The sequence below is a fragment of the Lagenorhynchus albirostris genome, chromosome 11 (assembly GCF_949774975.1).
Source record: "Lagenorhynchus albirostris chromosome 11, mLagAlb1.1, whole genome shotgun sequence".
NCBI lineage: Eukaryota > Metazoa > Chordata > Mammalia > Artiodactyla > Delphinidae > Lagenorhynchus > Lagenorhynchus albirostris.
The window spans coordinates 97,278,597-97,293,872 of record NC_083105.1 but is presented as its reverse complement, the minus strand read 5'-3'; the positions used below and the strand labels follow the sequence as shown (position 1 = coordinate 97,293,872).

Below are 15,276 nucleotides of genomic sequence, written 5' to 3'. Positions count from 1 at the left end.
GAATATACAACTTTTGAGCTTCCCTGGTGGCGCAGTGATTGAGAGTCCGCCTGCCGATGCAGGGGACACGGGTTCGTGCCCCGGTCCGGGAGGATCCCACATGCCGCGGAGCGGCTAGGCCCATGAGCCATGGCCGCTGAGCCTGCGCATCCGGAGCCCGTGCTCCGCAACGGGAGAGGCCACAACAGTGAGAGACCCGCGTACCAAAAAAAAAAAAAAAAGAATATACAACTTTTAGCAAGTACAGTAGATCCTCCTCATTCATGGACTCCAATATCTGTGAGTTTGCCTATTTGCTTAAATTTATTTGTAACCCCCAAATCAACATTCACAGTCACTCCCTAACATGCACAGGGTGGCAAAAAAATTTGAGTCACCTAGACAAGTACATCATCAGCTGAGGTCAATCCAGGTGGCGCTCTGCCTTCTTGTTTCATCTCTCTTATTGTAAACAAGGATCCTTTACACAACCTATCTAGTGCCAAGTTTTTCGCATTTTCGTACTTTTTGTTGGTGATTTTGCTGTTCAAAATGACCCCTAAGCATAGCGCTGGAGTGCTATATAGTGTCCATAAGCACAAGAAGGCTGAGCTATATATGTGTTAGTTCATCTTGTTTGGGCATGAATTATAGGGCTGTTGGCAGAGAGGTCAATGTTAATGAATCAACAATATGAAATAAGGTTTCCCAGGACGACCTTCAAGATGGCGGAGGAGTAAGACGCGGAGATCACCTTCCTCCCCACAAATACATCAGAAATGCATCTACATGTGGAACAGCTCCTATAGAACACCCACTGAACGCTGGCAGAAGACCTCAGACCTCCTAAAAGGCAAGAAACTCCCCATGTACCTGGGTAGGCAAAAGAAAAAACAGAGAAAAAGAATAGGGATGGGACCTGGACCTCTGGGAGGGAGCTGTGAAAGAGGAAAAGTTTCCACACACTAGGAAGCCCCTCAACTGGCAGAGATGGTGGGGCGGGGCGGGGGCAAGCTTCAGAGCCACGGAGGAGATCGCAGCAACAGGGGTGCAGAGGGCAAAAAAATTTGATCATTTGACCAAAATGCAGTGACCAGAGGCTGGCAGAACTCAACCCCATACATCCCCTAGCGTGGTCCAGTGTCTGCTAATCCAGTGTTCCTGGTGACATTATAGAACATAACTTCCACGAACATGGAGACAGTAGACCGGATTAACATTCACAGGGCAGCATGGTGGCTAAGAGCATAGGCTCTGGAGGCCAGCTGTCTGGTTCTAAGTCTGCCATTTACATAGTGGTGTGAAGTTGGATAACTCATTAGCCTCTTTGCATCTCAGTGTCCTTTTTGAAAATGAGGTACTAATATTAGTACCTATCTCATCATTGGGGTGTCGTTAGAGTTAAATAACATGCAGCCGATGAAGCACTCAGCACAGTGTCTGGTAGATGTCCTCAACGTGTAAGTTATCACTATTATTAATATTAATTTATATTTGAAACAAGAATGATCATGTTTGTTTAGGTAATTATAAACATAGACACATGCAGTTTTAGAATTTCAGAAGCTGCACAACAAAGAACATAATAACTAAAATGGAGTTACCATTCTAACACCATTTTTCCCTAAATGACTGACAAATATGGCCAGTGTAGAGAAAAACATTTCACCTGAAATGAGTATGCGTGCTACTGTGATTTATAATAGGAAATATATATATCTTGATCTGTGCCCCTGGCTCCTAAAGCCCTTATAAATTCCTAGGTGACAAGAGCATTAGGAGCATCTTTTGTTCTAGTATTTGGTCACTGACCCCAGTTTCTGACACAAGGGAAACCCTTGTAATTTCCTGGTGATAGGAGTGTCTTTTGATCCAATGAGGTGACTGGGTGGGCTCTTGGATGGCTCCTGGATAAGGGCTCGGGAGAGACCAAGCCATGATTAGAAGCTTAGAATTTTCAGTCCCACCCCCCATGCTCTTGAAAAGGGAGAAGGACTGGAAATGAAGTTAATAATTGAACTTGCCTGTGTGATGAAGCCTCCAAAAAAATCGCAATAACATGGGGTTGAGAGAACTTCCAGTTTGATGAACACATCCATGTACAGAAAGGGTGACACACCCCAACCCTACTGGAGACAGAAGCTCCTGCACTCAGGACCCTCCCAGATCTCGCCTTATGTAGCTCTTCATCCGGCTGTTCATCTGGGTCCTTTATCATATCCTTTAATAAACTGGTAAACCTAAATAAATGTTTCCCTGAGTCTGTGAGCCACTCTAGCAAATAATCGAATCCAAGGGGAAGAAAGTCATGGGAACCTCTGATTTGTAGCCAAGACAGAGAGAAGTTGTGGGTGACCTGGGGATCTACAACTTGCAATTGGCATCTGAAGTGGGGAGCAGTCTTGTGGAACTCAGCCCTTAACCTGTGGGATGTGACGCTATCTCCAGGTAGATAGTGTCAGAATTGAGTTAAATTGTAGGACACCCAGCTGATGTTGCAGAATTGTTTGATGTAGGGGGAAAAAACACACACATTTGGTGACCACAAGTGTCAGAAGTGAAGTATTCTGTGTGAAAGTAAAGGAGACACATGGGAGGTGGAGACCTGTGGTTTTCCCTGCACAGAAGGAAAAACTGGGTGGTTTTCAACCCAACATCATTTTGTATCACCACTTTCTTTGCCCACATTCTAGTGGAAATGAAATGGGGAAGAAAAGGCAAAGGATAAATGAAATGGAGAAGACATTTTCTAAATAATGCACAAATAGGATAGCTAACCTAAAAAATCCATCAAAATTTACTCAAAAATTTATCTACACTTAAAACATTTATGAGAGCCATCTACCCCTCGATAATCTTGAATTCTGTCCCCCCTACAAAATTTTCTTATGCCTTCTTATTAGATCAGATAAACACAAACTGAAACCTAGTCCCTGGTCCATTTTGGGTTTCATGGAACTAAAGTCGCAAAGGGTGTTCATGAAACACTCAGTTTACTTCCCCTTCAATCTCCCTTCCTTGGCTGACTGCCGTGGATACCTATTATACTAGAAAATCAATCATCAATAAATCAATAGAAGAAACAAAGTTTGCTAAATTTTCTTTAAACCACTCAGATTTGAATGATTCATCGTGCCAAATTTGGCTGGATTCTTTCAAGATCCAGGCATCAGTTCATCAGATATTTGTTATTATGGTTGGATTAACAGTTTTTTGTTTGTTTTATTTTATTTACCTTTCGACTGAATTACTTTAATTTCTGGGTGACTTTGTCCTTCAGTTTGTGCTCTTTGTGTTATTATAACTATGTGCGTAATTAGGCAGCTATACTATAGGGAGTAGAGAGTATGTCAGGTCTACATCCTTGAGGGCCATGGGTTAGAATTTGATTCGACAGAAAGGATGTAACTTAACAATGTAAAGGGAACATTCTGTAAATTATTTTCTAAGAGTCCAAGATGGGAGAATAGTTTTGATATGATAGGCAACTGGAAGCCACGTTAGTTTTTTGACCTAATAACTGCTAACATTTATTGAACGGTTATGTACCAGCAGTGTCTTAAGTGCTTTGCATGTATTAATTTATTTACTCCTAGCAGTCCTATGGAGTAGGTACAGTGACCATTCCCCGACTGTCATTGCCCAGCCAGGAAAACAGAAACCATTGTAGGTATTTCAAACAAGGTATTTAATACAAGGACTTGGTTGCAAAAGTGTTGGAAGGACTAGAGGAATAAAGGGGGAGAAGATAATATAACTTCAGGAAGGTACTTCCCTAAAATTGGAAGAGAAATACTCACAGGGCTGTAGCTGCTGCTGAAACCAGTAATCCTGCCAGAGCCCACAGTTGCCCGCAGCTGCCAAGGTCACACCTGCCATCTGTGTTACAGAAACCCACCAGAGTTGTCTGCTGCTGAAGGAGCCAGAAAATAAATGATCCCCCTTTCAATCTCTCTCTTTTATATTTTAATATTTTTAATGTTTATTCTATTTTATGGTTTTGTTCTTTTATTTTTAAAACATATTTGCAAACTCTGCACAAACTAAACATCCATCAACGGAGGAATGGATAAAGAAGATGTGGTACATATATACAATGGAGTGTTACTCAGCCATAAAAAAGAATGACATGAGGCCATCTGAAGAGACATGGATGGACCTCGAGATTGTCATACTGAGTGAAGTAAGTCAAACAGAGAAAGACAAATATCATATGATATCACTTATATGTGGAATCTAAAAAAATGGTACAAGTGAACCTATTTACAAAACAGAAATAGAGTCACAGATGTAGAAAACAAACTTACGGTTACCAGGGGGAAAGGGTGGGGAGGGATAAATTGGGGGATTGGGGTGGACATACGTACACTGCTATATATAAAATAGATAACTAATAAGGACCTACTGTATAGCACAATGAACTCTACTCAATACTCTGTAATGGCCTCTATGGGAAAAGAATCTAAAAAAGAGTGAACACATGTATATGTAGAACTGATTCACTTTGCTGTACAGCAGAAATGAACACAATATTGTATATCAACCATACTCCAATAAAAATTAATCTCAAGAAAAAGAATCAAATGCAATGATTCCCTTTTCTCTTCACTTTCCAAGAGCACATGAACATGCCCCTCTGGCAGAGCCAGGGCAGACCCTGCCTGAGAGGCAGTCTCGGAAATGCAGTACCCAGGCTTCACTTAGAGAAATAATAAGGAAGAATGGGAATGGGCCTGAGTATCAATAAATAAAACCTGACACAATCCCTGTTTTGCAGGTGAGGAAATGAAAACACAGAGTCTGAAAAATTCCTGTGCAGCCACACAATTAGTGGGAGCTGGGATTCAAGCTCAGGCTCTACGCATCTTCTGTTGCTCCCTGTGTGCTTTTTACTCCAGCCAGACCTCTTTACCTGTGTCGTTCACTCACGCTGGGCTTCCCTCCACCTTAATGTGTGTTTTCCCCCTACTTGAAATGGGAGAATTATAGATTGTTAGATGTAAAAGAAACCTTAAAGATCACGCGAGCCAACCCTTTAATTTTACATCTAAGAAAAAAATTCTAGGTCAAGCATCCAGCCCAAGGTCAAGTATTTAGTTATGATTAAAACTAGAACTCAGATTCCTAATCTAGAGCAGTTTTCACAAGAATGTTCTTCCATGAAAATTTCCCAGCTAATTCTAACCTCCACCAGGTTTCATCAGATTTGTCCTTTGCTAACTAGCCGTAGCACTGGTCTATGTCATCCATAGTTTTTGGCATTTGGTTATTTTTTCACTTAGAGTATATTTATACTTGGTCTAATAATGAATCTAATCATTTTTCGTCAAAGTCCTTAAGGACAGAAGCTTTGTCATATGTTTATTTTTAATTCTCTCAGACAGAGCAGGCTAGAGATTATACAATTCTAAAATTTTTATTTTGGCCAAATGACTACAGATTTCCATCATTGAAAATGTAGAATTAATCAGTGACTCATAAAATGTTTTAATATGGCTGTGTTTGCAACATATATTCAAAATTTCACTCTTGCCAAAGCATCTGATCTCTGCTTAGAAACTTGTAATTAGATATTAAAAAGGAACAAAACAGAAGAGAATCACATAAATTCCCCCCAAGTTTTCCACATTACACCATAAAACTAGTACTTTATAAGAAGGGACAGAAGCCATCTAGAAATAGGAGCCCTATTCACAAGGTGTTTTCAGTAATTTCCTTCCTGATCTGAAAATCCAAGTAATACAGCTGGAAGTTCTCCAACTGGTTTTAACTGCTGTATAATCTTTAGAGAAAGAGGAATCAGTAAAACTGGATCCACACCAGAAACAACTTTAAAGACTCAAATTAATTCTTTGAATTATATTCAAAAGCCAACATCCTTTTCAACCAAACTTTCATTCATTCATTCATTGGTGCCCCAGACATGTATTATTCCAGGCATGGTAGTAGGCTCTGGAGATAGGCACAAAGTCTTGGTCTAGTAGGGCAGAGAGACAGATAAATTATTTTATAGCACTGTTAGTGTCTGTCAAATTTCTACCCAGCCTTAAAGCCCAGCTCAAGTGTTATCTCTTCAGTGCATTATCTTCATGTTTGTTTCAGTGAGAATGTCTTTCCCTCTTCCATGTTCCCAGGACTACCCTGCTAGCAGCCCTTACTCAATTATAATTATATATTTACATCTTTCATTGCTTCTGCATCTCCTACAGTGCATAGTGTCTATATTAAGAGCAGAGTACTTGTTTATGATACTGAACTTAATGATAAAGACCTTACCTTTTGCAAATGGAATAGATACCCTCGCCACCGTTGATGGAAGTGTAAATTGGTGGAGTCTCTTTAGTGGGAAATGCCATACCTTTCAAAAATGTAAATTCACATACATAGATTTAACAATTACAGTCCTAGGAAACTATTCTACAGAAATTTTCATAGATGTATAGAATGCAAGAGTACTCATTGAAACATTGTTTATAACTGTTTTAAAATTTGATAGAAACAGAATATCCATGAAAAGGGGAATAATTGACTAAATGGTATAATATAGAATAATTTAAAAAGTGTGATGTGGGGACTTCCCTGGTGGTCCAGTGGTTAAGACTCTGCACTTCCACTGCAGGGGGTAGGGGTTCAATCCCTGGTCGGGGAACTAAGATTCCCACATGCCCTGAAATGGCCCAAAAACTAATAATAATAAAGATAGTAAAAGTAAACAGCTTGTCACCTCTTTCTAGAGAAGTCCCATAATTCTTGAAGAACCTGCCCAGACCTTATTTCTACCTTAAGACTTTCCTAGATTGCCCCAGGCTAAATACACCCCTACATGTTATTTTCTACTCTTTTACTTCTACTGCTATTTCTATCATTATAGTCTGAATTGTATTACAGGTGTTTTTTGTTGTTGTTGTATGGGTACATACTCTCACCAGACTGTGAATCTCTAGAGATTAGAACATAGTTTAATTCATCTGATTTTTGCACGACAAACTTCTTTGACACATATTAAGCATATAAGAGATATTACTTGAAATTCATTACATGGGGTTGTGCAGGTCATTCCCCCCAGTTACTCCCCACCCCCACTCTCACATACCATAGGATCATTTTTGTGCATTTCCAAAACAAAGCAAATCCAAAAACCTATAAAGTGGGAAGCTGATGTAAAAAGTACTCTCTCTCTAAGCATTCTCTGTGTCCTGCAGAAAATTTTTGAGAACCATGCTCTCCCACTTCTGTTTTTCTTACTTTTCTTACATGAAACATTTAGAAATGACTCACTTTGAAACCCTTTCTGTGGAGTCAGATAGTTGTCAAAAGTGTTGGGTTTAATTTATCATCAGAAACGAAGAGAGAGAGGAAAGAGGAGGTGCTCAGCAAATTTCCTAAACATACTTGACTGTGGTCAAGACAGGACTCGTGGAGACCTCCAGATCCATGCTGAAGTCTTCAGCTACTATCTCGGGTTTTTGGTAAGGAAACCTAGATACACCTGAAGACTTGTGCCCAGCTTGTTTTGCTCATTATTGATAATGGTTTGAGAGTCATTATTTTCTATTTCCCCTTATTCCTTCCCCAACTTTTATTTCTTTTGCTTTATTCCCATGTCCACCTTTTTCTTTTTCTAAATATTCCACATTCTATTTACCTCTGTTCTTAATATTTTCATTCTGGAACTAATATTGAATTTTTACATCATTTTTCCCTGTCTTAAACTGGCTGTTTCTCCTTCTCACCTTTGATTCCAGCTTTCTCCAATAGTTTTGTTTTCCAAATCATCGATTGCCTATTTTTTCTTTTTTTTTTAAATAAATTTATTTATTTTTGGCTGCATTGGGTCTTTGTTGCTGTGCGTGGGCTTTCTCTAGTTGCAGCGAGCAGGGGCTACTCTTCACTGCGTTGCGCAGGCTTCTCCTTGCGGTGGCTTCTCTTGTTGCAAAGCACAGGATCTAGGCGCGTGGGCTTCAGGTGGGCTCAGTAGTTGTGGCTCGTGGGCTCTAGAGCTCATGCTCAGTAGTTGTGGCGCACGGGCTTTGTTGCTCCGCGGCATATGGGATCTTCCCAGATCAGGGCTCGAACACGTGTCCCCTGCATTGGCAGGTGGATTCTTAACCCCTGCACAACCAGGGAAGCCCCTGCCTATTTTTTCTTAATATATATATTTTTTTTCCTCATTCCATTTCTCTTATTTATTTATTTTGCTCATTCCTTATTGCTACTGATTCTGTCATCATATCATTAGTTCTGATTCTGGAATCTATTTTTCTTTCCCTATCATAGTTGAATTTTGGTTTCAGGAGTTTACTTATCTTTTTATTTACTTGTTGGCCAATTCAGTATTGAAAACTAAAAAGAAAAAAAATGTTGAGGTACTTTTCAGCCAACACACTTGTTGAAATATAAAATGTTATCTTGCCCAGAAAGATTTTTAAGATTCTGATTCATATATACTTTCATTTCAAGACAGATACTATGTAATATTTAAAATGTAGCTCACGTCAGATGACTCAATTTCTTTGTATTGGAATTTTGCTCTTTTCAGTCTTTATCACTTCCTTATTATTCTTTATTATTGTGCGGCTCTTGGTGCCTTTCCCTTTATTAGCAATACCAAAGGCTTTTCAGTTACGTGATTATTTGTAGTAAAAAGAGTATTGGTCTGACAGTCATTGGACCAAGGATATGACAACCCTCCTAGTTGTGAATATGTAAAAGTCCCCTAATTTGCTGAGTTTCAGTGTCCAAAACTACAAAATAAAAATAGAGACAAGAAGAGATGATTGCTAACTTTCCTTTCAGTCCTAGAATTCTATGACTATCGGTCTCTCAATATTTTATGGGTCTATGCGTGAATATGTGTGTAGGACAATGGATCAGGGTAGCTGCCACGTACAAAAGTGAAGGAAGTGACCCTGACAGGACTTGAATATTGGAATAAGCAAGGTTACCGAACGGAGAATGAGAATCACTTCTTCTTTTTTTAGTATTTTGTTGTCTTAGTTATTTTAACTTCTGCTAATCGCTATGGCAGCTTGTAAACTCAGCAGAACAGCTTCAAGTCACACAGTATTTTGGACTTCTACAAAAGGAAACATAAAATGCTGTTACAGCCAGTAAGAATTAGGAACTGGAAAACAAAAAAGGAAGTTAGAAGAGACAGCATCCTTACTGGATTAAATGGACAAGCATAAGAATTTTTCACTTAGTTGAAAAAGAAAAAAAGTTAACCCCCAAAATGAGCATCTATCCATTCAAGTAATCTTTAATTGTGCTAAATTCTGTGGAACGAGCATTTAGGAACAAGATTCTTTTTTACCATTATGAAACTTAAGGCCAGAATGATAGATAAGACAGCCACAAAAAGAATTATAGTACAAGATGAAATGCATCATTGCACAGAGAATATGAAAAGAAGTTCAACCCCCCCACACACCCAAAAATAGGAGGCTGAAGAAATAGATTATGACTGGGATTATAAGAGAAGTTTCAAGGAAGATATATTTGAGCTTGATCTTAAAGAATGGCTAGGATTTCAACAGATAGAGATTAAAAATGGAGGAAAGAGGAGGTTAAGGTGGAGGATATAATTCCATATAGAGGTAAACAGCATAGACAAGGAATAGAAAATGGTATTGACTTGGAATAGTGAGTTGTTCAGGAAAGCTATAAAGTAGGGTATGTTTATGGGAATGTTGAAAATCAGGGAAGGGTAATGTCACAGAGGCCAAGAGAAGAAAGTGTTAAGAAGCCAGTGTATCAAATGACATGGATATTGTGGAGGATAAAGACAGAGAAAAAGGTGCTTGGGTTTGTTATCTAGAGTTAGTTCTAGCAGCATGATGGGGCAGAAGACCAATTACAAAGGGTTGTGAAGTGAGTGGTGAGAACAACAGACCCCAAAACAAGCCAGTATCCTTGAAGAAGAGAAACAATGCTACATTAAGAGACTTAAGAAACATCCTGATGCAGTGTGATCCTAGACTGGATGTAATTGTTGACAAATCAGGTGTAAAGGATTGTTTTGGGGACAGCTGGAAAAAATGGATAAAGTCTGAGTATTCCTTACGGTACAATCTTACTGTATAATGTGGAGACTGCTAACTGATGAAAGTGATAAAAGAAAGCAGTTTATATAAAACAATATGCATTTACACCCATGTTCATAGCAGCATTATCCACAGTAGCTACAATGTGGAAGCAACTCAAATATCCATCGACAGATGAATGGATAAACAACATGTGGTACATCCATACAGTGGAATATTATTCAGTCTTAAAAAGGAAGACAATTCTGACACACACTACAACATGGATGAAACTTGAGGACATTTTGCCAAGTGAAATAAGCCAGTTACAAAAAAGACAAATGCTGTAGGATTACATTTACATGAGGTATCTAGAGGAGTCAAATGCATAGAAACTGAAAGTAGGATGGTGATCGCCAGGGGCTGCGGGGAAAGGGAAGTGAGAAGTTGTTTTCTAATAGGTATAGAGTTTCGGGTTTACAAGATGAGAAAGTTCTAAAAATTGGCTGCACAATAATGTAAATATACCTAACACTACTGAACTGTACACTTAAAAATAGTTAAGATGGTAAGTTTTATGTTATATGTATTTCACCACAATTTAAAAAAATTTTAAACCAATATGCACAGTATAATCTAATTTTGTTAAATTTTGCTTAACAAAAAATATACATACATATAGTATACATGTATGTATGTGAAAAAAGATCCAGAAGGATGTAAATTAAGATACTAAAATAGTAATCCCTGACTAGTGGTATATGACATTTTTATTTTCTTATTTTTGCTTGCTTATGTTTTCTAAGTTTCTTCATGAATGATTTCTTTTTTTGTTTTATTTTGTTTTGTTGGCCATGCCAAGTGGCTTGCGAGATCTTAATTCCCCGACCAGGGGTGGAACCTGCGCCTCTTTCAGTGGAAGCGTGGAGTCGTAACCCCTTGACTGCCAGGGAATTCCCTATCTCCATGAATGATTTCTGTCTCTGCAATAATCAAGCTATTTTTCTCGAGTTATACTCACAAAAAACAAATAAGAAAGAAATGATGAGTGGTAAGGAAATCAACGCAAAGAGGGAAAACAACTCTTGATAAATTTGACAGCAAAAGGAAAAAATGAGGTTGTATCTAAAAGACATGACTGAGGGAATTCCCTGGTGGTCCAGGGGTTAGGATTCTGAGCTTTCACTGCCGAGGGCCTGGGTTTGACCCCTAGTCGGGGAACTAGGATCCCACAGGCGGTGCAGGGCACGGCCAAAAAAGAAAAAAATTTTTTTAATGTTATTGAAGTATAGTTGATTTACCATGTTGTGTTCATTTCTACTGTACAGCAAAATGACTCAGCTATAAATATATATTCTTTTCCATTATGGTTTATCACAGATATTGAATATAGTTCCTTGTGCTCTACTGTAGGACCTTGTTGTTTATCCATCCTATATATACACTAGTTTGCATCTGCTAATCCCAAACTCCCAATACTCCCCTCCCCCACCACCCCCTTTGGCAACCACAGGTCTGTTCTCTATGTCAATACAGTAGATTTTAAATTGTCTTTCAGAGAATGTTTTTGTGTAATCCAATGTGAAGTCAGAAAATAAAACTAAAACAGTGTGAGGGTCTTTGTGACTCTACATCTTTATGTGGGGAGGTTAGAATTCTAAGAATATGCATTTTTTAAGTTAGTTTTAACATTTTTGTTTATATTTTTATAAAAGTTTAGCAATGGAGTCTTTCTCTGCTGAGACCAATTCAACTGACGTACCATCACAGCCCTGGGATGAACCCCAAGTAATCCTCTCCATGGTCATTCTCAGTTTCACTTTCCTACTGGGATTGCCAGGCAACGGGCTGGTGCTGTGGGTGGCTGGCCTAAAGATGCAACGAAGTGTGAGCACCGTTTGGTTTCTCCATCTCACCTTGGCTGACTTTCTCTGCTGCCTCTCCCTGCCCTTCTCCCTGGTTCACTTGGCTCTCCAAGGACGCTGGCCCTACGGCTGGTTCCTATGCAAGCTCATCCCCTCCACCATTGTCCTCAACATGTTTGCCAGCATCTTCCTGCTGACCGCCATTAGCCTGGACCGCTGTCTTTTGGTACTCAAGCCAATCTGGTGCCAGAATCATCGCAACGTGGGGGCGGCCTTCACTATCTGTGGATGTATCTGGGTGGTGGCTTTTGTAATGTGCATACCTGTGTTCATATACCGGGAAACATTCACTATAGACAACCATAGTATGTGTGGCTACAATTTTGGTCTCTACAGATCATTAGATTATTCAGACTTCAACTTTGATCTACTGGAAAACGGGTCTCTTGACAACTCCATTGTTGAGCTGCCTGAAGAAACGGATGATAGGTTAGATTCTTTCTCTCAACAAACAAATGCTTGTCCCTGGGCAGCCACTGCTGGCCTCTGTTCTCAAATATCTCAAAGAACTTCTGGACATTCACTCCCTACGGATTCAGCTAGATTATCTGTTCAACATCCATATTATAATGTATTTAAACCAGCTGATGAGCTCTCAGCTACAATCCCCAGTGATTTTCCCATTGAAGATCACAGAACTAACCCACTGGATAACTCTGATGCTTTTCTTCCTGCTGATTTAGACCTTTTCGCTAGTGCCTCCGGCAACTCCTCATACACATCGGAGCTATTGGAAGATTTCCAGGATGATGATTTCGGCCAATTTGCATACGGCCATCAAGTGCCCGCACCCCAGGTAGCAATAACCATCACTAGGCTAGTGCTGGGTTTCCTGTTACCCTTTATCCTCATGGTGGCCTGTTACAGCCTCATTCTCTTCCGAATGCGTTGGAGCCGCTTCACCAAGTCTCGGAGCAAAACCTTGAGAGTGGCTATGGTGGTGGTGGCTGTCTTCCTCGTCTGCTGGGCTCCGTACCACATTGTTGGAACCCTCTTACTATTTATTGACCCAGAAACTCCCTTTGGGGAAGCTCTGTTGTCCTGGGACCATGTGTCTCTTGCTTTAGCATCTGCCAATAGTTGCTTCAATCCCTTCCTCTATGCCCTTCTGGGGAAAGATTTTAGGAAAAAAGCAAAACAGTCCATGCAGGGAATTCTGGAGGCAGCTTTCAGTGAGGACTTGACACACTCTACCAGCTGCCCCCCAAACAAAGTCTCTTTGGAAAAAAACAGTATCAGTACAGTTGTGTGAAAATATGGAGCAGCTGACCCAACCAGAGGTTCTTAGGCATTCACCCAGCGCATCATATTTCTAAAAAGACGACAGAGATAGGGAGCAGGGGATTTCAGAAACTGTCAGAGAATCAATCCAGAGGGTCTTAAAGTGTGGTCCCAGACTAGTGGCATCGGTATCACCTGGAAAGTTGATAGAAGTACAAATTCTCCAGCCCCACCAGAGACTTGCTGAATCAGTCTCTGGGGGTGGGGCTCAGACAGTGTTTTCCCAAGCTCCCTTGTTTCGGATGAATGCTAAATTTGGGAAGCATTGTAAAAATTAGTCTATTTCTATCTCAAACAAAGCCACGTGAAATAAATGCGAAGGCAGTCTCCTTTAAAACGTTTCCATCATTAAATTTCTTTCTAATTTCCTTCCAGATTCAAGTTAAAACCATTTCTTCTAGTCCTACCTGAGTGAAAGGTGATCATTTATTCTATGGCTTTGTTGTGGTGATGGTGGTGGTGATAGTTTTAAATGAAAAAAAAAAAAGGTGCAAAAAGAAAGTCTATAAAAACAAGGAGTTATGAGTCTGAGTCTGGAGCAGAGTACAATGCCAGATGCCTGCAACTTGGAATACTCCTGGATACAGGACGTAGGAATTCTGAGTTTCCATTATTACAACTAAATAAGCGTCTATTGTGTAAAGACAGACTACTTAGGCATCTAAAGACTTTCTCATGAAACAGTATGTAAGCCACAGTTCGGGGAGTTCTCTCTTCCCTCTGTTTGCTCTATCTGCCTATTGATAGAATCATCTCTCTTTCATTCCTTTTCTTAAGCTCCTTAATTCCCTTATTCCTCCCCTGCCTCTAAATCTTCTTCCAGACTTTATGCCTCTAATAACCAATAGTTTCATAAGATGCAAATTACTCCCCTCCTCTAGCTCCACATTGGTACTTTCCAAGAAACTCATTTCAAGTGAAAGGAGAAAGACGGTGGAGGATAGGGCAGCAATTCTTGAATTCACTGCAATGTAACTGAGTACCCTCTGGGCACGTTATCCAACTTTAAAAGAAAGCACGACTGTAGGTGTGTATCTTTCATGCCGTAATTACCAGATATATCTTCGGGGTTTTTTTTTAATTAATCTTTATCTTTACCAAAGTAATACATGCACATAACTTAAAGAGAACCTAAGGCTTATAATGAAATCTAACAGGTTTCCTGCCCCACTCTGCCCAGCCCCTCCTTCCTCTCACTCCCACTTCCCAGGGATAACCTTTGAAACGATTTTAGATGTTTCCTCTGATATTCACCATGATAGTTCTAAGTCATGACCTTATGCTGCTAGTTTTTGTAGACGTGATAAAATGACTTCTTGTTTTGAAAGATGACGATTTTTATCCAAACACATTCATATTTTTTGTTTATTCAGCAGCCCAATATTCATTACCCATCATCCTTTAAATTTGTTCACGATCACACATTTTCTTCTACTTTGTCGACCCATTCCAACCCCCCTTCTCTTTCTCTTTCATTTTTTTCAGAAAACATTATTAAACCCCCATCACCTCACTTTTCTCTGTATATAAAGTTTTATGTGTTAAACCTCTAAATTTTCAGGTTTTGTTTGTACTACAACATAGCCTCATCTGTGTACAGTGATTTAATCTGAAAAATAGAAAATGAGATGTCTTAGACTTTACAAGGCACTATCCTTTGTTCAGTGGTTGAGGGGAGGGTCTGGACTACAAATAAGTTATAAAGTACTATGTGGAAAAGTGTCAAATCACTAGGAATGCTTTCAGTTGTGCAGTAATGATATCTGACATGATGTGAGATTTGCCATGCTACCTTCCAATTTAATCTGATCATATATTTGATGTGAATAAATGCTTTATTTCTGAATGTCTCCTTGCAAGGCTGAGAGATTCATGGATCCTTTTAATTGTTTGACTCTCAGAATATATCATAATCTCTAAACATACGGCAAATATAAATCTCATAGTGGGTAGCTGTAGGCTTACTATAATGATGATTAGCTGGGCTTCTGGAAATCCCAACATTTCTCATGGGACCCTGGGTATAAGTCCCTAACTTCTAGGGTTACTGTATAGGATACCAGGGTGAA

At 39.6% G+C, this 15,276-nt stretch overlaps 1 protein-coding gene across 2 annotated transcripts; it reads left to right on the top strand.

The window, feature by feature from the left end:
* The first annotated feature begins 649 nt into the window (after positions 1-649).
* On the top strand, positions 650-15,066 carry C3AR1 (complement C3a receptor 1). Of its 2 annotated transcripts, XM_060166980.1 has the most exons (3): positions 650-856; positions 4,043-4,162; positions 11,717-15,066. In XM_060166980.1, the coding sequence occupies exon 3, from the start codon at positions 11,724-11,726 to the stop codon at positions 13,176-13,178; it is 1,455 nt and encodes a 484-aa protein (XP_060022963.1). In that variant the 5' UTR covers positions 650-856; positions 4,043-4,162; positions 11,717-11,723; the 3' UTR covers positions 13,179-15,066. The 2 variants fall into 2 exon arrangements, with proteins under 2 accessions (XP_060022963.1, XP_060022962.1); XM_060166979.1 differs by lacking the exons at positions 650-856; positions 4,043-4,162 and adding an exon at positions 7,087-7,448.
* Positions 15,067-15,276: the final 210 nt, after the last annotated feature.

What these genes read in the sequence shown, in the direction of transcription:
- C3AR1 (XM_060166979.1), top strand. Translation starts at nt 7,414, where the DNA reads ATGCTGAAGTCTTCAGCTACTATCTCGGGTTTTTG. An exon ending in GCTACTATCTCGGGTTTTTG is followed by an intron (nt 7,449 to 11,716) that starts GTAAGGAAACCT and finishes TTTTTATAAAAG; the next exon opens with TTTAGCAATGGAGTCTTTCT.